The following is a 27,044-nucleotide window of genomic DNA, read 5'->3' as shown; positions in this document are numbered from 1 at the left end:
ACATCTCCACATTCCTGCGGGCCGCGTTTTGCACAGGCACGCAGGCCAGAAGTCCCTGCACTTCTTCGGAAAACACAGCCCGCAGGGGAACCTCGGTTCCCAGTATGGTTGTGATTTCCAGTGTGGGTGGCATGCCATTAGAATTATTGGCACCCACCCGCGGGTCCGCATTCCTCTGTGCAGGTTGTGCGGCTGCACAGATTTTTTTGAGCAGATCCGCAGCGACACCACTTGCACAGATGTGAATCAGGAGTAAGTGCACTCCGATGTCCGCTTATACCCGACTACCCTCCAATCTGATCTATCTAAACTAAAGAGGACAGATCCCCTTCTGCTTTTTTCAGCAGACTGGTTCGAGTTGGATGTATATGGGTGTAACCAGATACAAGTTCATAGGGATACATGAACCATCTGACCAGGACCACCTGAAAAACTGACAGGCAGACCTAGTCAGACCACCCGTGTGAAAGGGGCCTTTTTTCCTTTTGGGATAAAGGTTTCACATAAATACATAAAAGATGACCATTTTAAGCACCCCTGTCAGTGTTTAATGGTTTGTCTCAATCTTCAAACTGACTTACCGGCTACATCACCAGGTGAAAATTAAATGAAAGAGCCTAGGATAGAAAACGAATGCAGCCGCAGCATCTAAGAATTGGTGAGCTGAAATATATTACATTTTTGTTTGGGGGTTTTGATATGCTTTATTGGAAAGCTACTAGGAGCTCATGTTTATTCATGTATATCATTCAGAAAGTATTCAGACCCCTTTCACTTTTTTTCAATTTTGTTATGTTGCAGCCTGATACTACAGTTGCTTAAATTCATATTTTTTTTTCATTAATCTACACTCAGTACCCTATAGTGACAAAGTGGAAACAGGATTTTAGAAATATCTGTGAATTTATTAAAAACTGAAATATCATATTGGCATAAGTATTCAGACCATTTGCAACAACAAATTTGATCCTCCCGTTTCTTTTGATCATTGTTGAGATGTTTCTACACCTTGAAGGCCGGTTCACACCATAGAAACACAGTCCAGATGTATTTCTGCATGCGTGGTTTTTATGCATTCCGGTTAATTTTTTTCCCCTCCCTTTTTCTTCAATTCAAATAGGGACATGTGCATTCCGATGCATTTTACCATGTTTCACTACAGTTCTGTGCAGGAAAAATTCAGCCTGTTCTACTTTTTTTTCGGCAACCGGAACACACTGATGTGAACTATGAGATTGATATCCATATAACTCACTTTCTATGCATTTTGGAAGCAGAAAAAAAGAAAAGAAAAAAATCAACCTGAAACACATGTAGTGTGACCCGTCCCTGAGTACACCTGTGGTAAATTCACTTGATTGGATATTATTTGGAATGGCACACACCTCTCTCTGAATGGCCTCACAGCTGTCAATGGAAAATGTATCAGAGTAAAAACCATGAGGTCAAAAGGAACTACCTGCAGAGCTTAGAAACAGGATTATTGCAAGACACAGATCTGAGGAAAGCTACAGAACAAAAAAAAACATTTCTGCTGTACTGAAGGTACCCAAGAGCATAGTGGCCTCCATAATTCTCAAATGGAAGACATTTGGTGCTACCAGGACTCTTCCAAGAGCTGGTCACCAAACTTAGCAATCGGGGAGTGTAGGGCCTTAGCAAGAGAAGAGACCAAGAACCCGATGGTCACTGACTGAACGCCAGAGATTCTGTGTGGAGGTAGGACAAAGTTCCAGAAGGAAAACCATCACTGCAGCCCTCCACTGATCTGGTCAGTATGCCAGAGTGGCTAGATGGCCAGACCATTCAATCTTGGTTTCATCAGACCAGAGATTCTGTTTCCTTATAGCCTGAGTCCTTCAGGTGCTTTTTTGCAAACTCCAAACTGAGGATAGGCTTCCGTCTAGCCACTCTGCCATAATCCCAAATCGCTGGAGGGATGCAGTGATGATTGTCCTTACAGACTTTGTCCCATCTCCACCCAGGATCTCTGGAGCAAAGTCATAGTGACAATCAGGTCACCCTTCTTACTAAAGCCTTTCCCCCCCACTTGCTCAGGTTGGCACTTGCAAGAGTTCTGGTTGTGGCAAGCTTCTTCCATTTGAGAGTTAAGGAGACTACTGTGTTCTTCAGAACCTTCTGTGCTTTTTTTTTTTTCTCTTCTCCTGCTCTGTGCCTTACAATAATCCTGCCTCTGAGTACTGCAGGCAGTTCCTTAGACCTCCTGGCTTTTGCCATGTCACCTGTGAAGCCTTTACAGAGAGGTGTGTGCCTTTCCAAATTATGTTCAATCAATGTAATTTACCACAGCTGGATTCCAATCAAGGTGTAGAAACATCTCAGCAATGATCAGGAGAGATGGGAGGCACCTGAACTAAATTTAATGTGTTGTTGCAAAGGGTCCACATTTTTATTTTTAATAAATTCACAGACATTTCTAAAAATTCTGTTTTCACTTTGTCATTATGGTGCTAGATTGTAAGCTCGAAAGAGCAGGGCCCTCGAACCCCTCGTGTATTGTATTGTTTCTGTCTTGTCTCATGTTCTGTCCCCCTTGCTGAGCAAACCCTTTGGCGCTATATAAATACTGTATAATAATAATAGTGTATATTAATGAGAAAAAAGGAGTTTAAACAACTGCAGTAGCAGGCTGCAACAAAACAAATGTTCTGTGGACACAATGTTATGATTACCTTCGATTTGATAGGCTGCTGTTGATGCTCCCCAAGCGAATGAATCAGGAAACTTTCCACTCTCCATCTCTTGTAGTGTTCCCCCAGGAACTGCAGCCGCTATCCAATGACGCTGTTTACTCCACCGTGTCCTGTTTATCCTTTGCTGATCCCTCCAGATGTATAACAGTAAACAGCTCTAAAAAAAAAAAATCAGGAGATTTACAAGATGGAACTTCAACGTACCTTCACAACCAAATACAAAGCTTCATTTGAGAGCATAGTACAAGAGTTAGTGATGTGCCATACATGTGCATGTTATTGATTCTGTCCTCCTTGTGTATAATCCCCCATTCCCACCTGAGTGCTTTGTCTTGTGTTTTTGTGCATTTCCCTACAAGTGACAACCCAACAGTAATAATTCTGATCTTTTCCATGATGTCTCTTCACATCTCTACACCAAGTCCCTTGAAGCTCAAAAAGATACATAATCATTTTTTACACTGTCCCATGCATTTTTGGCTCTGTAGACGTTAATGGAAGCACTTGTGTTTTTGTACTTTTTTTTTAATGCATTTTTGCACCTGAACAACTACTCTCCTCCCTCGCCTGAGCTTGCCTACACATGCGTGATGTAATTGTAGCTATATTAGTCTACCTGCAACAAAAGGAGTACCATTCAAGATACATTTTTTGATTTGCACAAACATTTACATTTTCATCAAAGGCACTTAGTACCAGCTAAAAATGCACTTCTATGTAAATAGGAACGTTCCTTACTCCTGAAACTATAAAGCAACTCATTCACTCCCTTATCTCCCGACTTGACTACTGTAACTCCCTCCTCGCCGGCCTACCCCAACACAGGCTATCCCCGCTTCAGTCTATCCTGAATTCTGCGGCCAGACTCATCCACCTTACCAACTGCTCCATATCCGCCACCCCCCTCTGCCAATCCCTCCACTGGCTTCCGATTGCCCAACGCATAAATTTCAAAATATTAACATTGACGTTCAAAGCTGTTCATAACACTGCCCCAAACTATATCACCGACCTGATATCCATCTACCACCCAAAACGCACTCTCCTCACAAGACCTCCTACTCTCCAGTTCCCTGTTCTCCTCTTCCCATGCCCATCTCCAGAACCTCTCCACGACTTCCCCCATCCTTTGGAACTCACTACCCCAATCCATCAGACTGTCACCTTCCCTCCTCACCTTTAGGCGCACCCTGAAAACCCATCTCTTCAAAGAAGCCTATTCCCACCCTCACCTAACTGCTGATCTCTTCTGCTCTTCCCACCACTGAATCCCCCACAGCTATTTCCTCCTGTACCACTCTCCCCTCCCTCCTAGATTGTAAGCTCCAAGGAGCAGGGCCCTCGAACCCCTCGTGTATTGTATTGTTACTGTACTGTCTCGTGTACTGTCTCCCATTATACATAGTACAGCGCTGAGTAAACCATTGGCGCTATATAAATACTGTATAATAATAATGTGCAATGCTTCCATATTGCCTAAAAAAAATTGAGCTCGGGTGTGAATGAGGGGCTACATGTACCAGCAAGCCAGTGGTGTATTTAGGTTTTGTGCTGCCCTAGGCAACACAAAATTTGCCCACCTGGAGAGAGCCTGACATTGACCATAAACACCCCTGCCTGAGAGAGCCTTCCACTACCATCGCCCCCATACACCAACCACTCCCCTCCCAGCGAGAGAAAGACATTCACCTTCACAGCTCTGGTCACCCCCAGGAATGAGAGTCAAGCAGCCCACAGCCTCTCTCAGATCCCATCTGGTCCCCAAGCTGCATGTTTCCCTTCTTCTGTCCCTTTTTCCAGGGGGGGGGGGTGAGCGGAAATTGCCAAGAGAACATAAGAGAGGACATGAAGCGAAGCAATGGACAATAGTTTTCAGCAAACAAAGAGTCATAGGTGGGGGTCTAGTGAATTCCGAAGAGGAAGCCCATTTGTAGGGAAAGTGGGACTGTAAACCAGTGGATTAGTGAGAGTCAAGAGGGCATTGTCCGCAAAAAGATTCAACTTAAAATTCCTGACCCAAGTAAGGGACATCTGATATGTTACAATCAGCCCGGAGCACACTCGCCAAATAGGAAAGGGATCCGAGAAAAACCCTGCATACTTAATTGAAGCCAATGGGTAAGAATACAGGGCCTGAATCCAAAAAAGGATGGAATCCCCAAAGCCCCAGCGGGACAACACGAACCGCAGGTATTCCCAGGATAAGGAATCAAAAGCTTTTATATATGTCCAAAGACAGTAAGAATCCCGGAATTTTATGCTGTTGCAAAAGGTGTATAAGGTGAACCACCTTCTGAACATTTCGCCCGCCTGCCTCCCAGGGACGAAACCCACTTGGTCCCTATGGACCAGGCTACGCAAATACTTGTTGATCCAAAGACTGAGAATCTTGCCCTATATCTTCAAATCCTCATTAAGAAGCAAGGTGAGCCGCAAGGCTTACAGTTCCTGCACATCTTCCGTAGTCTTAGGGATCATTGAGATATGAGCTCTGAGTGCATCTGGAGAGGGCAAAGAGCCCTGTCATAATTCATTGAAGTAACTAGCCAAAATGGCGCCAACAGGGCTGAAAATTTCTTGTAATAGAGGCTTGAAAAGCCGTCAGCACCCGGGGCCACCGAGGACCGTAAGTATTTGATAACTTGGAGTACTTCCGATACAGATACACCTGCATTAAGGGCTACCTGCGCCGCTTCGGACAATCCACGGAGCCATAGATCCTGAAAGAACGCTTCCGCCTGAGCTACAGGAAAGGGATCTGGTTTGGTGTACAGATGTGAAAGGAAGTCCATGAAGCGCGAGACGATCTGCTGGGGATTGGAGGTACAATCCCCCCCCCCCCCCCCGTAGGAAGCTGCAACTGGACCGGTTTATAGGGTTTCCCCACAGAGTTGAGTTTGCCAACATCGAACCTGGCTTATTAGCACAGGTATAAAACTTATGTTTGGCCCAACATAAGGCCCATTCAGCCTCCAAAGAAGTAAGTAAGACTTCAATGGAAATGCTGCAGAAAAGCCTGTATTGCGTTTTTGATGTTTTTCCGTGCTTTGATGTGTTTTTGATGCGTTTTGCATTTTGCATTTTAAATCTCCCTAGCAGCAAGAAAAATAAAAAAAAAAGAAAAAAAAAACCCTGCAAAATATGTCAAAAACGCAGGTGCAAAACTCAATGCAGAAAAGGCTCAAATGCAACCTGCTTAGGTGTGAACCTAGCCTTACATAAACTTCCAATGGACTTGCAGAAGAAAGAATCCTGGAGGTCTTCTTTATAGTGAGGGGCCGGTGTATTTTAATTGGTTCTGCTCATCTCAAGGGTTTTCCATGGCAAGCATTCCTTTCAAATATGAGCAAATTAATCTTATTTGTTCCACAGACATCATAGTTTTCTTTAGGATATGTTTATATATAAGGCCATGTTATTATTTAATATTAAGAAATTAAAAATTGTAAATGACAGATGCAATACCGTGACTAATGTCTATGTAAGAGTTCAGGCATACTGGGCGTTAAAAAAAAAATACTTTTATAGACATTTGACATTTTTTTTCAGCCAGTAAAAGCACCTCTATGATAGCCAGGGCAGCACAGTGGCTAAATGGTTAGCACTTCTGCCTGGCAGTATTAAGGTCATGGTTCAAATCCCAACTACGGCACCACCTGCCTGGAGTGTGAATGCTCTAGCTGTGCCTGCGTGGGTTTTCTCCCACACGCCAAAGACATGCTGGCAGGCTAATTAAGTCCTGTCTAAATTGGCCCTAATATATAAATGTATGAATGTGAGTTAGGGACCTTAGATTGCACACCCCTTGAGAGTTAGGGAGTGATGTGAACGTACAATATATATGTAAAAAGCTGCATAAATTGATGGCGCTATATAAGTACCTGCAATAATTAAATAGCCAATGTGTCCATATACACATAGGCATTTACAGGTGTATTGAAGGAGGAACATTTAACGGCTGAAAAAAAACCATCACCAGTGCAATCAAGAGAGGAGCTCTTGAGCAGGTGAAAACTCTAGACATTGTTAGATACTGTACATTAATGCATTCTAATAGCCAAAATAAATTATTATTCTGGCCAATAGAATGCATTAATGTCAAACACATATGCACATAAATTCACATGCCAGATGCAGCTTTAGGCACATTCTTAAGCTGCTTTTTCCTGCCAGGAATAAAATGCATTCCAAGGAAAAATTCAATTGCCTAGGTGCATGAGCTCTAAGAAAAGATTACATTTCTACAAATGTGTTACTAGCAAGTACACACTAGGTGGCAACATTGTAGCATTTTATATTGCACTTTTGGGGAGATAAACATGCTGTATTATTGTCATATAAATTTCATCTGATGGATTTTATTTCTTCACTGACGGTGGTGCATGGTCCTTCATCTCTCCAGATGTTGATCTAAAGCTGCCCTTAGATATGGGTTACATTTTGTTGGTAAAAATAACCCAAGTTAGTGTATATTATTTAGTCTGAGTGAAAGTTGTAGAGTCTACACACTATGGTATATATACAGGATGTCCCTGAAGTCTGGACACATAGGCAAAATGTATATTTTCAATAAATTTCAATACATTTTTCAACATTTTATTTCATTGGAATATCAATCAATAACATCTTCAATGTGATTTCCACCATTGGTGACGCAAATTGCCATGTGCTTTACAAGCTTCACATGAACCCGATGCAGTAACTTCACATTTCTTCAATTTGAGTATATTTGTTCATGATACGTTTCTTCAGGTGATTCATATCTGTGATTTTCATTGAGTACACCTTCTCCTTTTACCCCCCAAAAAAGAAGTCAAGGGGGTTAAGGTCTGGTGAGCTTATATAGTGATATAATGTACAGTACACATATAGTGATATTTCGTATGTATCCAGACTTTAGGGACACCCTGTATTATTTAAAAATTGATCATTCCTGATGTACTGACTGCTTATCTAATTTCTTGAGGCCCTAAAATGCCAGGACAGTACAAATACCCCCAAAATTACCCCGTCTTGGAAAGTAGATAGTCCACAGTTTTTAGTAAGAGGCATGGCAAGTTTTTTCAAGTTGTAATTTTTAGGGAAAAATAAAAAAACTAAATACTTTTTTTTTTCACCAACTTGTGATTTTAACAAGTTATGTCACACACAGCATATACATATTTATAATTACACCCCATAACACTTCTGCTATGACTCCTGAGTATGGCGATATGACATGTGTGAGATGTTTTCACAACCTAGATGCATAGAGGGGCCCAAAATCTCAGGAGCACCTTTGGACTTTCGAGGAGCATAAATGACACATAAATTATGCATCTAATTTCCTGACCAGCTACCATATTTTTGGAGGCCCTGCAGCACTAGGACAATGGAAACACCCAAAAATGACCCCATTTTGAAAAGAAAACATTTCCAAGGTATTTTCTGAAAGGCATGAGTTTTTTAAAAATGTTTTTGGAATTTTTTTTTTTTTTTTACGCACAGTTGTCATTTATTAAGATATTCCTAACACACATCAAGTGCATACTTAGAATTACACCCCCCACACATTCTGCTATTACTCCCATGTATAGCAATACCACACGTGTGAGACTTTTTCACAGCCTAGCCACACAGAGGGGCCCAAAATATAAGGAGCACCAAGGAGTTCAAGGGGCATAAGTTATGCATCTAATTTCCTGACTACCTATCTAATGTTTGGAGGACATGGAGCACCAGGACAGTGGAAACACCCATAAAATTACCATATTTTGGAAAACACATTCTGCTACTCCTTCTGAGTATGGCAATACTGCTTGTGAGCCTTTATCAATGTTAGGACTGATAACATACTGGACATTGTATCTTTTGTGTATCACACAGATCAGCTAACTGTATCAAAACCAATGTACTAAGCTATATTCCCCGACCAATCGTATAGTATCACCTAAAGCAGTACCCACAATGCCATGTTCAGAAAGAAATGAAAAATGAAAGAGTTTCTGTGGTTCCAGGAGTGCAGCTGTCTACGGGGACTGGTGTCTTGCAGGAACATAGTCAGTTGGACTTGCAGATGGGTCAGTTCAGGCATAGGCAGAGACATGGTCAGCAAACAGGCAACAAGCAGAAATGTGATCAATAAACAAACCAGGGTTGGTACAGGAGGCAGGCAGAGACAATGCTGCACAGCTGTGGTGGAGATCACGGATATTAATGCTGGCTGCACTGGTTTGGTGACAGTGGGACTTATGTAATGGTGATCAGGAAGACTATTGCTGCCCTACACTGGTCTGGTGACAGTGGGACTGGTAGTGGTGGCCATAAAAACTGTTGCTTGCTGCACTGTTCTGGTGTGGTGTCAATTAGGAACACTGGTTCTAGCTACACTGGTCTGTTGACACTGTGGCTGGTGTGGGGGTGTTTGGAGAACTGTGACTGGCTTCAATATTAGGGCTTGTTCACTCATGAAGTTGAGGGGAAGTAAAACCATACAGTTGATTGTGATTTTACCACCCATCAGCTGCTACCCCCTTTAGCTGCAGGACAATCTTTGCAGCTGTGGTAGGAATTATACCCCCCAGACGCCTGCCAATCATGAACCATTCAATTGAATGGGGTTGCCTGTGCCGGGTCAAAAGGGCTAAAGCAGGTGGTGAGGAGGTGATACAATGCCTTCTCACTGCCTGTCAATTGCTCTCTGAAGAGCAATCCAAACACAGATAACTCTTCAGAGAGCATTGCACTTGTAAACAAATCCTTATGGTGACACTATGACTGCTGTGGAGGTGATCAGGGACACGGAGACTGCTCTGGTAGTAATCGGGGACACTGAGACTGCTCTGGTAGTAATCAGGGACACTGAGACTGCTCTGGTAGTAATCAGGGACACTGAGACTGCTCTGGTAGTAATCAGGGACACTGAGACTGCTCTGGTAGTAATCAGGGACACTGAGACTGCTGTGGAGGTGATCAGGAACACCAAAACTGCTCTGGTAGTGATCAGACACCAAGATTGCTCTGGTAGTAATCAAGGATACAGAGACTGATCTGGTTGTGATCAGGGATACAGAGACTGATCTGGTGGTGATCAGGGATACAGAGACTGGTCTGGTGGTAATCAGGGATACAGAGACTGGTCTGGTGGTAATCAGGGACACAGAGACTGGTCTGGTGGTAATCAGGGACACAGAGACTGCTCTGGTGGTGATCAGGGATACAGAGACTGGTCTGGTAGTAATCAGGGACACAGAGACTGCTCTGGTGGGGATCAGGGATACAGAGACTGGTCTGGTGGTGATCAGGGACGCTGAGACTGGTCTGGTGGTGATCGGGGATGCAGAGACTGGTCTGGTGGTGACCAGGGATGCTGAGACTGGTCTGGTGGTGACCAGGGATGCTGAGACTGGTCTGGTGGTGAATCCGGGAAACTGAGACTGGTCTGTTGGTGATTGGGGCAATTGAGTCTGGTCTGGTGGTGATCAGGGATATGGAGACTGCTTTGGTGGTGATCAGGGACACTGAGACTGCTCTGGTGGTGATCAGGGACACTGAGACTGCTCTGGTGGTGATCAGGGACACTGATTCTGGTCTGGCGGTGATCGGGGACACGGAGTCTGGTCTGGTGGTGATCTGGGACACGGAGTCTGCTCTGGCGGTGATCAGGGACACTGATTCTGGTCTGGCGGTGATCGGGGACATGGAGTTTGGTCTGGTGGTGATCGGGGACACTGAGACTGCCCTGGGGGTGATCGGGGACACTGAGACTGCCTTGGGGGTGATCGGGGACACTGAGACTGCCCTGGGGGTGATTGGGGACACTGAGACTGATCTGAAATCATCTAATAAGGACACAGACAGCAAAAAAACTCTTCCTTTTAGTAAAGCAGGGAAAGGTTTATTAGCTGCATCTTCTTGTCTTAAAACCTCTGTTCCTGATGTCTTTTTAGAGTAAAAAAAAAAAAAAAAAATTTGGCCTAATAAACAAAACATGTACTTTGACCAGGGACACATGTACCTGTATATAAACGTAGAGGTAAACCTAACTGAATGACATTTTCTTTGCCAAAGCACTGTGTCTGTATTAATTGCCAGTTACCAGTTTTTCGTGAAATTCTTGTGTTCACTTGTTTGGTATTGTGTCCTATAGCAGTTCTGCAAATCTCCTGTATTTTATTTTCAGCCACCTCCTGTCTACAAGCATGAGCTCCTGTGATGGCTGAATGGCATTCCATATAGGGTGGGTTTCTTGGAGGTGACAACAGTTGACCATGTCTGTATAATGTGTGTTTAAACAGCTACTTGTAGTCTTCACCAGAGGCCCATATTACAGGGTGACAACACATAGACAAAAATGGGAAACAGGGACAGAGTGTTGTCACCTGATAACAGGAAGCCCCTGCAAGGACCTTCATGACAGATTGTCCAAGTATTATTTAATGAAACCTGCAACTGAAAGGGAAAGTTCACTTTTTCACGAAAAATGCAAAGGTGGACTCACTTCAGATGTCCTGGCCACCTCTCTGGACCCTGATGCACATTTAGGCCGTGATGACCTGTTCTGCCGGTGTAGCAGTCCATAAACCATGCATGGCAATACACAGTCCTTGGGTGAGTATCCATCATAATGTTCACAAAGGCAAATGCTCATTGGTCAGCAGGACCACATCACCATGCTGACCAATGAGAAGTGCCTCAGATATGCTTCTTATTGATCAATGTGGTCATGTGACTGTGCTGACCAATGAACATTTGCTATTGTGAGTATTATGATGGATACCCACAGAGTACAGTGTACAAGCCATTACACTGGCAGTGGCGGGGTCCGTAGGGGTGGACAGGATATTTGGAGTAAGTTCACCTTTTCCGTCTACAGAACAACTTCCCACTTTGAATCACAGAAAGGTGATCTTACCTTTTAAAAATATTAAACAGTACATTCTGAAATGACATTAAACTTTTATGATTTTTTTTGTGCTTGGGTTTATAAATCATAATTCTGGACATCAACATAAGAGTTTCCTCCAGTCCCCTACATACCCCGGGACAACATACACTTTATTTATCATACATTTTGAGCTAAATACCTTATAATAATTTTTATAGAATACAATTTTTTTTTTTAATTTAAATTTTACTTTTAGGGCTCGTTCACACTTGGCTGTTTTATCAACGCTTGGCAAACGCCCCTATAGCGTTTGGCAAGCGTTGGTCCGGCGTTTGCAGAGCGTTTTTTAAGCTCGGCAAACGCAGCATGCACGGTTTAGCGGCGGTTGCTAGGCGTTTGCCGAGCGTTAAAAACGCCCCACAAATGCCTATAATGCAGTTTGAATGGTGTTACCGCTCCGCAAACACCCCGCAACCGCCCGGCCGGCGTTTGCGGAGCAGCACCATAGACTAGAATAGGAGGCTTCAACGCCTCCTGATTCGACCAGAGGCATCCGTTTTTCCGCGCGCAGTGCAAACGCTTCCGTTAGAACAGCACCATGTGCTGTAATGTGCAGAATTGGCAGAGGCATTTGGGAAGCGGTAAAAACGCTTCCCAAACGCCTCTCTGCCGCTTGCACACAATGCTGGTGTGAACGTAGCCTGACAGAACTACTGTCCTTTATTGAAGTGGTCATGTGATTGCGCCAGACCCTTTTTTGTGGTATGGCGGTGGGCAGGAAGTGCGCAGGGATCACTTGTGCCAGAGGTCTGTGTGGTTTATACTGCTGTGGGTGTGGCTGGGTCAGGAAGCAGCAGCTGAGGCTCAGTGTCACACATTGCTATGGGCAGAGAGAACACATGCAGGACATGAAGCTATGACACACAGGAGAAAAAAAACGCATTAGGTCCCCTCTGCAGCAAAGTATAAAAAATAAGTCCAATCTGAAGTTTTACTTAACCACTTGCCCTCCTGAGGATTTACCCCCTTCCTGACCAGGCCATTTTTTGCTTTACAGCACTGTGTTACTTTAACTGACAATTGCACAGTCATGCACCGCTGCACCCAAATGAAATGTACGTCCTTGTCCTCCCATGAATTGAGCTTTCGTTCGGTGATATTTGATAGCCTGTGCATTTTTTTGAGAATAAAACTATATTTTTGACTTTTTGCTATTAAACATGTCCAGTAAAAAAAAAATGTAAAAATCTAATTTCCTCATAAATTTAGGCCAAAATGTATTCTGCTAGATGTCTTTGCTAAAAAAAATCCCAATACGTGCAAATTAATTGGTTTACGTGAAAGTTATAGCGTTTACAAATGGCGGTATAGATACTGGAATTCTTTTTTTTTTTTACTAGTAATGGTGGCGATTAGTGACTAGTGGGACTGCGGCAGGCTTTCTGACACTGGGAGAAACTGACTTGGTGTCACTGACATCCCTAGTGACACCAATACAGTGATCAGTGCTTAAAAAAAAAAAAAAAGAAAAAAAAAGCACTGACACTGTACTAAGGGATCTGGGCAGGAAGGGGTGATCAAAGGGTTAACTGTGTGCTGTTTCACTGTAAGCTCTGTGTGTGTGCTTCACTGTAATTACACAGCTTTGGATGGCTGTGCTGTGCACAGCCATCCAAAGCAGTGTGCACAAGCTGACAGGGAGGAGAACTGTATGTTTACATACAGTTCTTCCCATCAGAGATGCTCGGCAATCACTGGGCGCCGGTAAGTAATCACTGGCCGTCCCTGGTGATTGACAGCCGTGGCCGCGAATTGCGGCACAGGTAGGGTGCACACCCCCTACCCAGAAATGCAAAATCACGTGTACAGTGAGGAACAGAAGTATATGAACACCCTGCGATTTTGCAAGTTCTCCCACTTAGAAATCATGGAGGGGTCTGAAATTCACATTGTAGGTGCATTCCCACTCTGAGAGACAGAATTTTAAAAAAAAATTCAGCAAATCACATTGTATGATTTTTAAAGAATGTATTTGTCTTGCACTGCTGAACATAAGTATTTGAACACCTGAGAAAATCAGTGTTAATATTTGGTACAGAAGCCTTTGTTTGCAATTAGAGAGGTCAAACGTTTCCTGTAGTTCTTGACCAGGTTTGCACACACTGCAACAGGGATTTTAGCCCACTCCACACAGATCTGCTCTAGATCTGTCAGATTTTGGGGCTGTCGCTGAGCAACAACGAGTTTCAGCTCCCTCCAAAGATGTTCTATTGGATTTAGGTCTGGAGACTGGCTAGGCCACTCCAGAACATTGATATGCTTCTTACGGAGCCACTCCTTGGTTATCCTGGCTGTGTGCTTCAGGTCATTGTCATGTTGGAAGACCCAGCCACGACCCATCTTCAATGCTCTGGCTGAGGGAAGGAGATTGTTGCTCAAAATCTCACAATAAATGGCCCCATTCATCCTCTCCTTAATACAGTGCAGTCGTCCTGTCCCCTTCGTAGAAAAGCACCCCCAAAGCATGATGTTACCACCCCCATGCTTCACAGTAGGGATGGTTTTCTTGGGATGCAACTCATCCTTCTTTTTCCTCCAAACACAACGAGTGAAGGTTAGACCAAAAATTTCTACTTTGGTCTCATCTGACCACATGACTTTCTCCCATGCCTCCTCTAGATCATCCAGATGGTCATTGGCAAACTTCAAACGGGCCTGGACATGTGATGACTTGGGCAGGGGAACCTTCCGTGCAATGCATTATTTGAAACCATGACGGCGTAGTGTTCTACCGACAGTGACCTTTGAATCTGTGGTCCCAGCTCTCTTCATATCATTGACCAGCTCCTCCCTTGTAGTTCTGGGCTGATTCCTCACCTTTCTTATCATCAGTGATACCCCAACGAGGTGAGATCTTGCATGGAGCCCCAGTCCGAGGGAGACAGTCATCTTTAGCCTGTTCCATTTTCTAACAATTGCTCCAACAGTTGATCTATTTTCACCAAGCTGCTTGGCAATTGCCCCGTAGCCCTTTTCAGCCTTGTGGATTAAGGTCCACAAATTTGTCTCAGGTGTCTTTTGACAGCTCTTTGGTCTTGCCCATGGTAGTAGTTGGCGTCTGACTGACTGTGGGGTGGATAGATGTCTTTCAAGAGCTCAGACAGGTGCTACTAAGTTAGATTAATGAGTGGAGTAACAGATCTTTGAGAGCCAGAATTCTTGCTGTTTCTTAGGTGTTCAAATACTTATGTTCAGCAGTGCAAGACAAATAAATTCTTTAAAAATCATACAATGTGATTTCCTGATTTATTTTTTTTTATTATATCTCTCAGAGTGGGAATGCACCTACAATGTGAATTTCAGACCCCTCCATGATTTCTAAGTGGGAGAACTTGCAAAATCGCAGGGTGTTCAAATACTTCTGTTCCTCACTGTACATATATATAATGTTATTTTGTACACCCGTGCCGCCCCCTAGCAGTATATCTGCTATAGGGCGATCAGGAAGCGGTTAAATGACCTCCAATCAGATGTATATTTGGGTGCTATATAAATGTAAAAATCCAACTCATTGGGGCTCATTCACAGGAGCAGAGTGTGAAGAGCCGCGTGCTTATGTGGCCAGGAGTGATAGGTGTGGCCTGTACAAATCAAATGACAGGCTGCGACCATATGCATGGAACCGCACATATGAGCACTTGCATGCGTACAGTGATGAATGAGAAGCCAGTCTGCATCAAGGGCCACTCATCCATCCCTGTACGCATGCATGTCTTGCATGTTTTGTGACAAGTGGACCTGATTCGTACAGGTGGCTATTGCTGGTCATTCCCATCAGCAAAAAACACATGGCTCCACAAGCTGCACCCCTGTGAAGGAGCCCTCGGACTCTCCTGTCATTTCCTTCAGTCTCCACTGTTCTTCATTGTGTATACTTGCTACATGCAGTAAAACTGCATTCTTTAATGTGTAGTACAACGTACAGTACAACATAGTGCAATGTATAGCACAACAAATAGTATGATAAACAGTACAACATGTAGTGCAATGTATAGTACAACATACTATGACACACAGTACAACATTTAGTACAATATGTATGGTATAACATATATTACAACACATGCTGCAATGTATAGTGGAACACAGTACAACAGATAGTGCAATGTATAGCACAACATACAGTATGATACACGGTACAACATATAGTGCAATGTATAGCACAACATACAGCATGATACACGGTACAACATATAGTGCAATGTATAGTACACCATACTGTATACTATGACACAGTACAACATTTAGTACAATATGTATGGTATAACATATATTACAACACATGCTGCAATGTATAGTGGAACACAGTACAACAGATAGTGCAATGTATAGCACAACATACAGTATGATACACGGTACAACATATAGTGCAATGTATAGCACAACATACAGCATGATACACGGTACAACATATAGTGCAATGTATAGCACAACATACAGCATGATACACGGTACAACATATAGTGCAATGTATAGCACAACATACATCATGACACACGGCACAACATATAGTGCAATGTATAGTACACCATACTGTATACTATGACACACAGTACAACATTTAGTACAATATGTATGGTACAACATATATTACAACACATGCTGCAATGTATAGTGGAACACAGTACAACATATAGTGCAATGTATAGCACAACATACAGTATGATACACGGTGCAACATATAGTGCAATGTATAGCACAACATACAGCATGATACACGGTACAACATATAGTGCAATGTATAGCACAACATACAGCATGATACACGGTACAACATATAGTGCAATGTATAGCACAACATACAGCATGATACACGGTACAACATATAGTGCAATGTATAGCACAACATACATCATGACACACGGCACAACATATAGTGCAATGTATAGCACAACATACAGTATACTATGACACACACTACAACATATATTATGACACATGCTGGAATGTATAGTACAAAATACTGTATAGTACAACATATAGTACAATGTATATTACAACATACATTACAACACATAGTGCAACATATATTGTGACAAATAGTACAATGTATAGTAAAATATATATTACAACACAATATATTACAACGTATTGTGCAAAATATAGCAGAAAGAGTACAGTGCACAGTACAACAGTATGACATAAAGTTGAACGCATACAAACACAAAGCCAAAGCTAGAAAAGTGTAATACTATACTACAAAGATAAAAATGCATATACATTCCAATGCTTGTGACTTTGAATTATGAGGAGATGTCACTTTTGACGTTTCCACTTCTTTAATAGGAGCTCTTGACTTTCATACCAGTGTGACCAGTCCAGCCACTGGAGTCCACAGGAAAACATAAGAGCCATGCTTCCGGCTGTACTGGTATGTGCTCCTGTCCAATCACATCTCATATACAATGCACATCCCAGTCCCAGCCACAGCTTTCAGTGGGCTGCAGTCTGCACTGTGCATGGAACAAAGGGGGTCCCAAGAGGGTGGGGGTTCAGAAAACAGGGATCTGAGAGGTGAAAATTCCATGGAAATATTTGTGCATATGGACAGCTACAATCACACTGGCCTCCTGTGATCAGTTTATTTAAATGCAGGGAAATTATCTGAGAAGCATAAGCAAACTATACATTTCCCAAATGAAGTTGTGTTTAAATGTAACTATGCTTAGGTGTGTTTAGATGCAGTCAGAGTATCTAACCTGTTCCTGGACACACCCAATTCTATTTTATCTAAATTCAGCTAAACTAAACACTTCTTTTCCCAAGGGTTGCCCTCTGAAGAACGATCTGCTGTTGATCGCTTTTCAGAGGGCGTTTGACAGGTTGTAAGGAGGCAATAAGTCACCCCCTCACTGTCTGTTTTACCCCATGTGGTTGCAGGGCAAACCCCCAAAACGGATCAGCTTGCCAGCCTAGCGGGGTGTTGGAGTATGCATATTCTGCACTGTATGGCGTTTTGTGGTCTTTAACGCTCTCATGTGTTGTACCTTTGTGAGTGCCGATCTATTTGTATATTTTAATTTCCCAAATAAATCAATGGTAATGCACTAGTTGCTTGCACCCGTTTGTTCTTTTTTGTAGCTTTGTAACGGAGAGGTCATTTTTGCTGCAATGGAAAGCATTGTGGCCTCTGCATGTGTATACCCCCATATGGCAGCCTTGGCAGCCTTTGCACCTTTGGGGAGGGAGGGCAAAAAAAAAAAAAAGAAGCTCAACCACCTGTTTTTAACCCCTATACCCCCCCCCCCCCAGCTGCAACTTGAATTATACTAATCGACGACTTCCCCAAGGTGAACGTCTTATCTCCTGTGAAGACTGAGATTGAGCTCTGCAGTCACTTTTGCAGCAGTTGTTTTCTTTTTCCAGGTCACAATCCTGCGCAATGTCCTTTTGTCTCTCTCAGTCAGCTGACCATGGCAACCGCACTTATGCTTATCAGACGACGTTTTCCTGGAATCTGTATATGCCGTCATACCCTTTGATAGTGTACCTTGCGACACGGCAAATAAATTGGCACCTTCAGTCACAGAGGCACCAGCTAAGCGACCACCAACAATTTTCCCTTCTTGAAGCACAGTGAGCTCTGACACAACTCTATTACTAGCAGAGCACAAAGTGAATGACAAAAGTGAGGCTTCCCACCTGTTAGGTGTCTCATCACACAGCGGAAGCAGAAGAATGTTACATCTCTTCCGCTTTCAACACAAAACATGATGTCACTTTCATACCTGCAAATTATGTGTTTCCATTTTTTGTCCAACCCCTGTATTTACTCAGCATAACAATTTTTAACCTCTTCCCTTCCACCCATAATTTATAGATGACAGACGGGAGGCTTTGCCGATGCAGGCTAATGTACCTGTATGTCAGCCTACATTGGCATCTCTTGCGTGGCTCACAAAACGCACACCCGAGAGCCCAATGATTGGTATGTCGCCCAGACACAGAGGATCACAATACCGCTGTGTCTGGCCAGTCAGTCAAATGATGTGTCTAATCACAGCAATCACATAGTAAACAACAGAAAGTGAAACTAAAGATCGCTTCTCTCTGCTCTTGGTGTGAGAGCAGAGAAGGGATCCTGCAGCCAGTCAGATTGCTTGTAAACTCACAGACTGCAGTGCCAACCAACCACAGTGTCCCTGATCACTGCACCAGTGTAAGGACAATATATAATGCATCCAGCCTGTCCCAATGTTCACACAAGCACCCCCATACACCATACTAGTGTCCTGATCATGCCACACCAAACGTCCTGATCACCGCCATACACCATACCAGCGCCCTGATCACCGCCATACACCATACCAGCGCCCTGATCACCGCCATACACCATACCAGCGCCCTGATCACCGCCATACACCATACCAGCATCCCGATCCCCGCCATACACTATACCAGCACCCTGATCACCTCCATACCAGCACCCTGATCACCTCCATACCAGCACCCTGATCACCGCCATACCAGCACCCTGATCACCGCCATACCAACATCCTGATCACCGCCATACCAACATCCTGATCACCGCCATACCAACATCCTGATCACCGCCATACCAACATCCTGATCACCGCCATACCAACATCCTGATCACCGCCATACCAACATCCTGATCACCGCCATACGCTATACCAGCACCCTGATCACCTCCATACCAGCATCCTGATCACTGCCATATGCCATACTAGTGCCCTTATCACCGCCATACCCTATCTATACCAGCACCCTGATCACAGCCATACAACATACTAGCGCCCTAATCACCACCATACTCCATACTAGCACCCTGATCACCACCATACCAGCATTCTGATCATCGCCATACTCCATAACAACATCCTGATCACCCCATATGCCATACCAGTGTCCCGATCACCACCATGCTCCACACCAGCATTCTGATCACTGCCATACCCTATACCAGTGTCTTGATCACTGCCATAAATCATTCCAGCATTTTAAGGTCTCAACTGATCATGCAGAGTAAGCAACACAGGGTTATTTTTACCCCAAAAAATGTAGCAGAATATGTTTTGGCCTAAATTTATAAAGAAAAATTATTTGCAAAATTCTATAACAAAAACAAAGCAAACTTTTTTTTTTCAAAATTTCATGCTGATCAGATACCTCCAAAAGAAAGCTCTATCTTTCTCAAAAAAATGATGAAACTTTGATATAGGTACAGTGTGGCATGACTGAGTAATTGTCACTCACAAGTGTGATAAGTGCTGAAAGCTTAAAATTGGCCTGGACGGGAAGGGGGTGAAAGTGTTTGGATTTGAAGTGGTTAAAAGTTACCAAAAAAAAAACTTAATTATGTGTTTGTGTGCCAACAAATTCATTAAAGTGTATTTTTTCCAAATTGCATTTGAACAATCTCTGGGCAAATACCATGTGACATAAAAATTGCAATACCCACCCAATTTTATTCTCTAGGGCCTCTGCTACAAAAATATAAATATGTTTTGGGGGTAATTTTCTAGCAAAAAAAGGTTGATTTTTTAAAATGTGTGTGTGGTCGGTATCATCACATGCATTTGTATGAGTTTAGAGATATCCTATAAATGTATTTATGTCATTGCCAGTGTGAACTGGGCCTTATAAAGGGCCCATTTATACTGTTGCTGTCTGACGCATGCATTCTGATGCACTAAAACATTGTAGTTGATTTACTAAAGGTAAATCAACTGTGCGCTGCAAGAGTAGTTGCTTTAGATCTGAGGGGAAGCTCTGGCAAAGCTCTGCTGATTTCTTTCATCCAATCATGGGCAAGCAAAAATGCTGTTTTTTTATTTTCCTTGCATGTTCCCCTCAGATCTAGAGCAACTGCACTTGCAGTGCACAGCCTATTTGCCTTTAGTAAATCAGCCCCTTTGTGATTCCCCTAAATAAAGCGGTACAGTGCGTTTTTAAAAGACATGACATGCTCATTTTTTTCCTGCGTTTTAGGGTGCAGGAGTCCATGGCAGCGCATGAAAATGCAAATAACATGCGTTTTGATATCTTTGCAACAGGTATAAACAAGCCCTGGTCAATGACTGTTAACCCTCTCCACTCCAAATTTCAAAATGCATTAACCAGTTGCCCTCCACTCTATAGCAGAAGTACTGCTACATGGCGGCACAAAATCACATACGTGTAGGTATACACACACACACACATATATATATATATATATATATATATATATACACACACACACACACACATATACATATATACACATACATACATACATATATACACACACTCACAGGATAAGCTATTGGCTGATGGAGTAGTCAATCACCAGGTCCTGGCTGGCGATTCTCGGTGATCATTGGCAGGGCTGAGAGGGGAGAGACCTGCATGTAAACACATGCACAGCAGAGAGATACAAAGCAGCATGTCTTCCAAGTCAAACACACACCCAGCATACAATGTAAAAACATACACAGCACACAGTAAACCCTTTGATCGCCCCAGATGTTAACCCCTTCCTGCCCAGTGTCATTAGTCCAGTGTCAGTGCTTTTTATTAGCACTGATCACTGTATTAGTGTCACTGGGGATGTCAGTGGTCGTTAGTTCCCACCCAGTGTCAGAATGCTCACCGCAGTCCAGCTATAAGTCGCTGATCGCCGCCATTAATAGTATATATACTGCCATTTGTAAACGCTATAACTTTCACGTAAACCAATCAATTTACACGTATTGGGATTTCTTTTAGCAAAGACATGTAGCAGAATACATTTTGGCCTAAATTTATGAAGAACTTAGATTTTTTTTTTATTGGACATGTTTTATAGCAAAAAGTAAAAAATATTTTTTTTTTCTTAAAATTTTCCTTCAAAAATACCACTAAAAGAAAGATCTATTTGTGGGAAAAAAGGACATAAAATTTAATTTATGTGCAGTGTTGCATGACCGCACAATTATCAGTTAAATTAACGTAGTGCTGTATCGCAAAAAATGGCCTGGTCAGGCACACTCCTGCTGAATACACACACACACACACCCCCCCCCCCCCCCCAAGTCAAGCTTCCTATTCATTTGAGAGAAAAAAAAGTTTTCTTGTTCTGCTGTTTATTATCAATGGGGTGTCACAGGCAGCATAGTTTGCATTTTTCCTGAACACAGTGTGACCTATTGAAGTGAAATACAATACACATTGTTTTTAACTGCTATCAATTTGCAAACCTTGTGAAATGCATGGCACTCAGCCTGGGCAATTTAGATGTCATTTCAGTGCTTTCACCTCTCTTTTTTAAAGCAAATTGACCTTTTTAACAAAAACAAAGATTCATTCAGTAAGGGAAAAACACATCATTGCTAACACATAATTTTTTAATGCATCTTAAAAAAGGTACTGGAAGAGCTCCTTTACACAGGCAGCTGAGCCATGGTTTTACAGCCCCTCAGTTGTCTACCAGAATACTAACAATGCAGCCTGACAAGGATGGACACATGCCAGGACCATGGTGCTTTGCTTCACAGCTGTTGCATTTTTAACTCAGGCTCCAGAATTAGACAGGTGGCACCGCCTGTCAAACTAGGCCATCGGGATCAATTGGGTGCACTGCAACAGTAAGCTAAACACTGGGTTTGAAGTTACAGAATGGTCCTGCAGTGTATAATTGCCATTCTGCAAATAAAAAAAAAAAAACACAACACCATAGGTGTTAGTAGTGTTTCCCGAAAGCCTGTCAGCCACTGCTATTCCCCCCTCTGAAAAGTGATCCCTGCAAATCACTTTTGAGAGGGTGATAAGCATACCATCTGTCTAGGAACTGCATTGGAATCGCACAGGAACACTGTGCAGTTTTTGTGCAGTTCTCATGCAGTTCTGTACAGAGCAATTCATTTTGAATGGGCTGAAATGGCACCACACCATAAGTAGTTAACTACTTTTACAAATGCATGTGTTTTTGATCTCAGAGGGGGTTATTCCTTGCATCAAATTGCAATGCCTATGTACATAGTTATAGCCCCCTGAACACCTGACCCTAGGCTGTGTTTGTCCGGCAATCACCATTGGGTCACCTTACAGCTAATCTGTGTTGGGAGCACAGTACACATGTACAGTGCACACTGCAGGTGCATGCACCTTTTCCAAAATGCATCTGCACAGAAACTGCATGGTCTTTTTGACCATGTAGTTTCCGTACGGTTCCCACTCCCACGATCATGCCCCGATCGCTCTGCGGGATGAGATGTGTGTGGGTGCCATTTAGAATGAGAGACACGATGCAGCTGTGAGTGGTTGCAGGTTGCAAGAATCGTAACATGAGGGCTGGTGTAAACCTAGTATTAGACAGTTGGCTCATATGGGGACTCTGATGCAAGGGGGGACTGTGATGTGGACCCTGATGAAATGGGGTAATCCTAAGGCAGACTCTAATGCAGGGGTCTCCAAACTTTCTTAACCACTTGCCTACCAGACACTTATACCCCCTTATTTACCAGGCCAATTTTCAGCTTTCAGCGCTGCCGCACTTTGATTGACAATTGCGCGGTCATGCAACATTGTACCCATATGAAATTTTGATCATTTTTTTCTCACAAATAGAGCTTTCTTTTGGTGGTATTTAATCGCCACTGGACACTTTACTTTTTGCGCTATAAATAAAAAATTGCCAAAAATTTGAAAAAAAAAAAAAGTTTCTTTGTTTCTATTATAAAATTTTTCAAACAGGTAATTTTTCTCCTTCGCTGATGTGCGTCGATGAGGCAGCACTGATGGGCACTGATAGGCGGCACTGATGGGCACTGATAGGCAGCACTGATGGGCACTGATAGGCAGCACTAATGAAGTGGCACAGATAGGCGGCACTAATATGCAGCACTGATAGGCGGCACTGATAGGTGACACTGATGATGGGTACTGATAGACGGCACTGACTGGCATCACTGCTGGGCACTGACTGGCGGCACTGACTGGCACAACCGCTGGGCACTGACTGGTGGCACTGGTGGGCGGGCACAGGTGGGTGGCACAGGTGGGTGGCACAGGTGGGTGAAATTGCAGAGTGGCACAGGTGGGTGCACTGCTGGGCACAGGTGGGTGCACTGCTGGGCACAGGTGGGCGGAGCTAGTGGGCGCACTGCAGGGCACAGGTGGGCGGAACTTGCGGGTGGCACTGCTGGGCACCGATCATCAGGGCACTGATCATCAGTGCCCTGATGATCGGTGCCGATCCCTGCTCTGACAACTGCCGGTTCTCGGCAGTACTTTCCTCACGATCTGACAGCGTGAGGAAAGTGCAGCCGAGAACCGGCACTTGCATTTCCCTCTGATCAGCGTGTCATTGGACACCACTGATCAGGTGGTAAAAGGCCGCTGTGATTGGCCTTTTACCACATCACGTGATCAGCTGTGTCCGTAGGACACAGCGATCACGGAGATCGCGTTCTGGGGGGACGTCATATGACGTCCACTCAGAACTGGCCGGCCGCAGTGCAGCCGTCATTCGGCTATCTGCGGTCGGCAACAAGTTAACAAAGGACTGGTTTACTATCCCCAAGACCTTAGGGGGGCCAGACTGTGGCCAGTGGGAGTAGAAAACTCCCCAGTGTCAGTAGGAGTAAACCATGTCTCAAGCTTGTTGGTCAGTGCAAGTTCACTTAAAGGCAGCACAGTGACTAAATGGTTAGCACTTCTGTCTGGTAGTACTAGGGTCATTGGTTCAAATCCCAACCACGGCACCACCTGCCTGGAGTTTGCATGTTCTCCTTGCACCCTGTGGGTTTCCTCCAGGTACTCTTGTTTCCTCCCACACTCCAAAGACATGCTGGTAGGTTAATTGGATCCTGTCTAAATTGGCCCTATGTGTATGCATGTATGGGAGTTAAGGACCTTAGATTGTACACCCCTTGAGGGTTAGAGACTGATGTAAATGTACAACATACATATGTAAAGCGCTGTATATATTGTGCTATACAAGTACCTGAAATAAATAAACTTACATAGTGCCTGTGGTCAGAAGGAGGAAGATCAATACCCCATCATCTGTCAGTGGGGTGAAGTATTGCCCCCATATTGGTGTCAGTGAGAGGAATAATGCCTCATATCAGTGTAAAGAACAGTGCCCAAGGGCTGTATACAGGCAAGCAAAGGGCCACAGTTTGGAGACCACTGCTCTAATGTAAGAGAAGTTACTGATGGGGAGCTGTGATGGGGACCCTAATATAAATTGGGAACCTGGTGGTATAAAGGAGGACAGTGATGGGGAACCTGATAAAAGAGGGTAATCCTAAGGCAGACTCTGATGTAAGGGGAGGGGGGGGGGATCCCATGGGGACTCTGATGTAAAAGGGGGGTGGATGGGGAATGTGATATAAGGGGGGGAATGTGATGGGTAAAAAAAAATAGGCCAGATGCCCCAAAGAGCAGCTGCCCAGTATACATGAGGCCTTAAACATGAGCTAAGTAGAAAAGCTGGCAAATATCATTCAACCTTTACGATGAACAAGAGATTTGCTGGAGTAAAGTCATCTGAAGTGTTAAATGGCCAGCTCTGACAAATTCAGAGAAATCTGCATTGCTTAACTCATGTTGTCAGGATAAGATAAGTGCTTCCCTTGGGGTGCTCATAGATATGAATAGGTGATGGGACTGTCAGGTGAATAGAAGGTCATTTGTTGATTGTGAACAATCCAAAACCCCATGTATAGCCAGTTCCCATGGATAAGGACAGGCTTTCCTACAAATATCACTGTAAACATTGTCACTGCTATTTTGTATCACTCTGCACAATTCTCATTCCTTATATCAAGCTCCAGCTCCCTTTCTTCAAGTTTGGTTGGCTAGTTTAAACTACTAGGTATCAATTATGGAAAGTATGGCTGACCATACATTAGCTGATTTTCAATGAATGTTCATATGAAAATTCTTACAAAAATTCTCATTATTTGATGACTATGATGATGTTATTCAAAAGCACCTAGTTTTTGTTTGCTTTTAATGGTTGATTTTGGAGTGAATGGACAATTCTGAATGAAAACCAAAGTACAATGTTGGAGATGTATCCTGCGTACGGCTCCTCCTTAAGTGACGTCACGCCGCCGAGACCACGAGGAGGTCCGGCGGCCATCTTTTGGAATCTTACATGGTCAGTGTGTTATGCGTTTTTATGCTGATTTGCTTGGAATAAACAAGTACCATTTAAAAACATACTACACTATGGGCATCCTTCTTTCTGGCTCTATATAAGCCAATACCATCACAGAGCCCATTCTGGAGGACAGCTGAGTGGCGGCAGATGACCCAGGGGAAGTAAGGTTCTCTGACCAGACCTGGCTGTACATATCCTTAAGGGGACCTCCGGCTGACATTATACAAATGCGTACTTTGATTGCGCATCTGGTGAGTGCGTAATCCTAACATATTCACAGCACACCACCTGGATGATTACTTGTTTGGAGCACTTACCTGAGACCAATTCAGATCTTCACCATTTTATTACCTGTGGACACTTGTGCAACATTAATTGATACATAGATTTATCAGCACCATTCTGTGCTCACAATTGTCACGTTATCAGCACCTTATTGTGATTATTTGCACCTTATTTGCACTTTGCCACTTGTGATTTGTTCAATATTTATTATCATTCTGTGTATTGATACTTTAGCGCTGCACCTATATATTTATTTGAGTACTTTGGAAGGTTGTTTTTGGTTGCCTTTTATTGGTGCAATAGCTGCTGTTGGTTTTAGCGCTCGCTTTTCTTCTGTTTTATATATGAGAGCATGTGTGCTCTCCTCCAATGATCAGACTTGCACTGCCATTCACTGGGAAGATCAGTGTACTGCTGTTTCTCCTCCCTGAGCACCTTATGTAGCAGAGAACAGAGGGTATATGATCACAAAAAAGAAGAAAGAAAAGGGAATCTATAATGTTACTTGTATCTTTACACAAATGTGTTGCCCTTCTTTCCCATTTTAAACTGAATGCATTGTTTTGCAAAGGGAGGGTTCACATATTCTTTATCTGACCCACATTAGGTCTATGGGTAGGTGGATCACACTACCTCAGATCTGTCACTTTCATGCCCAAAAACGGACCTAGAGTGACTCTAAGGTGCTAAGGAGGGACCCATGTGTGCTCTCCCATTGGGTCCTGCACCAAGGTGTATGTTCCCATGGACAAACAGCACCAGAAAGCCACACTTCTGGTCGCTTTTCCAGGAAACCAGGAAGGGCAGCACAGAAAAAAAAAAAAAAGGGGGGGGGGTAAGGCAGCTAGTGGGGCCATTTTTCTTTTTAATGCAAAGAATGTATTAAGATGAAAACATTTTTAAACTTCAGTACAACTTTCACTAGAAGGTTAAACCTAAAATATAACGGCATCTATAAAACAAGATACTATATCTTTCATTTTCCAGCATCCAAATTCTACATGGCATGTCAGTTTTTTGGGGA

The 27,044-nt window shown here is 43.4% G+C and overlaps 1 protein-coding gene across 1 annotated transcript in view; it reads right to left on the bottom strand.

Annotated features, from left to right (window-relative positions):
* The window catches only part of LOC149462125 (cytosolic beta-glucosidase-like), a 117,486-nt gene that overhangs the window by 78,764 nt on the left and 11,678 nt on the right, over positions 1-27,044 (bottom strand). Inside the window, exon 2 of the mRNA XM_089677486.1 lies at positions 2,694-2,871. Within this exon, the coding sequence (XP_089533612.1) occupies positions 2,694-2,760 (67 nt within the window). The 5' untranslated portion in view covers positions 2,761-2,871. The remainder of the gene's footprint in view (positions 1-2,693; positions 2,872-27,044) is intronic.

Source organism: Staurois parvus, unplaced genomic scaffold (genome assembly GCF_062004578.1).
Source record: "Staurois parvus isolate SC_StPar_1 unplaced genomic scaffold, SC_StPar_1.0 ptg000186l, whole genome shotgun sequence".
NCBI classification, from domain to species: domain Eukaryota; kingdom Metazoa; phylum Chordata; class Amphibia; order Anura; family Ranidae; genus Staurois; species Staurois parvus.
The sequence above is the reverse complement of the archived record's forward strand: the minus strand, read 5'-3'. Positions and strand labels throughout refer to the sequence as shown.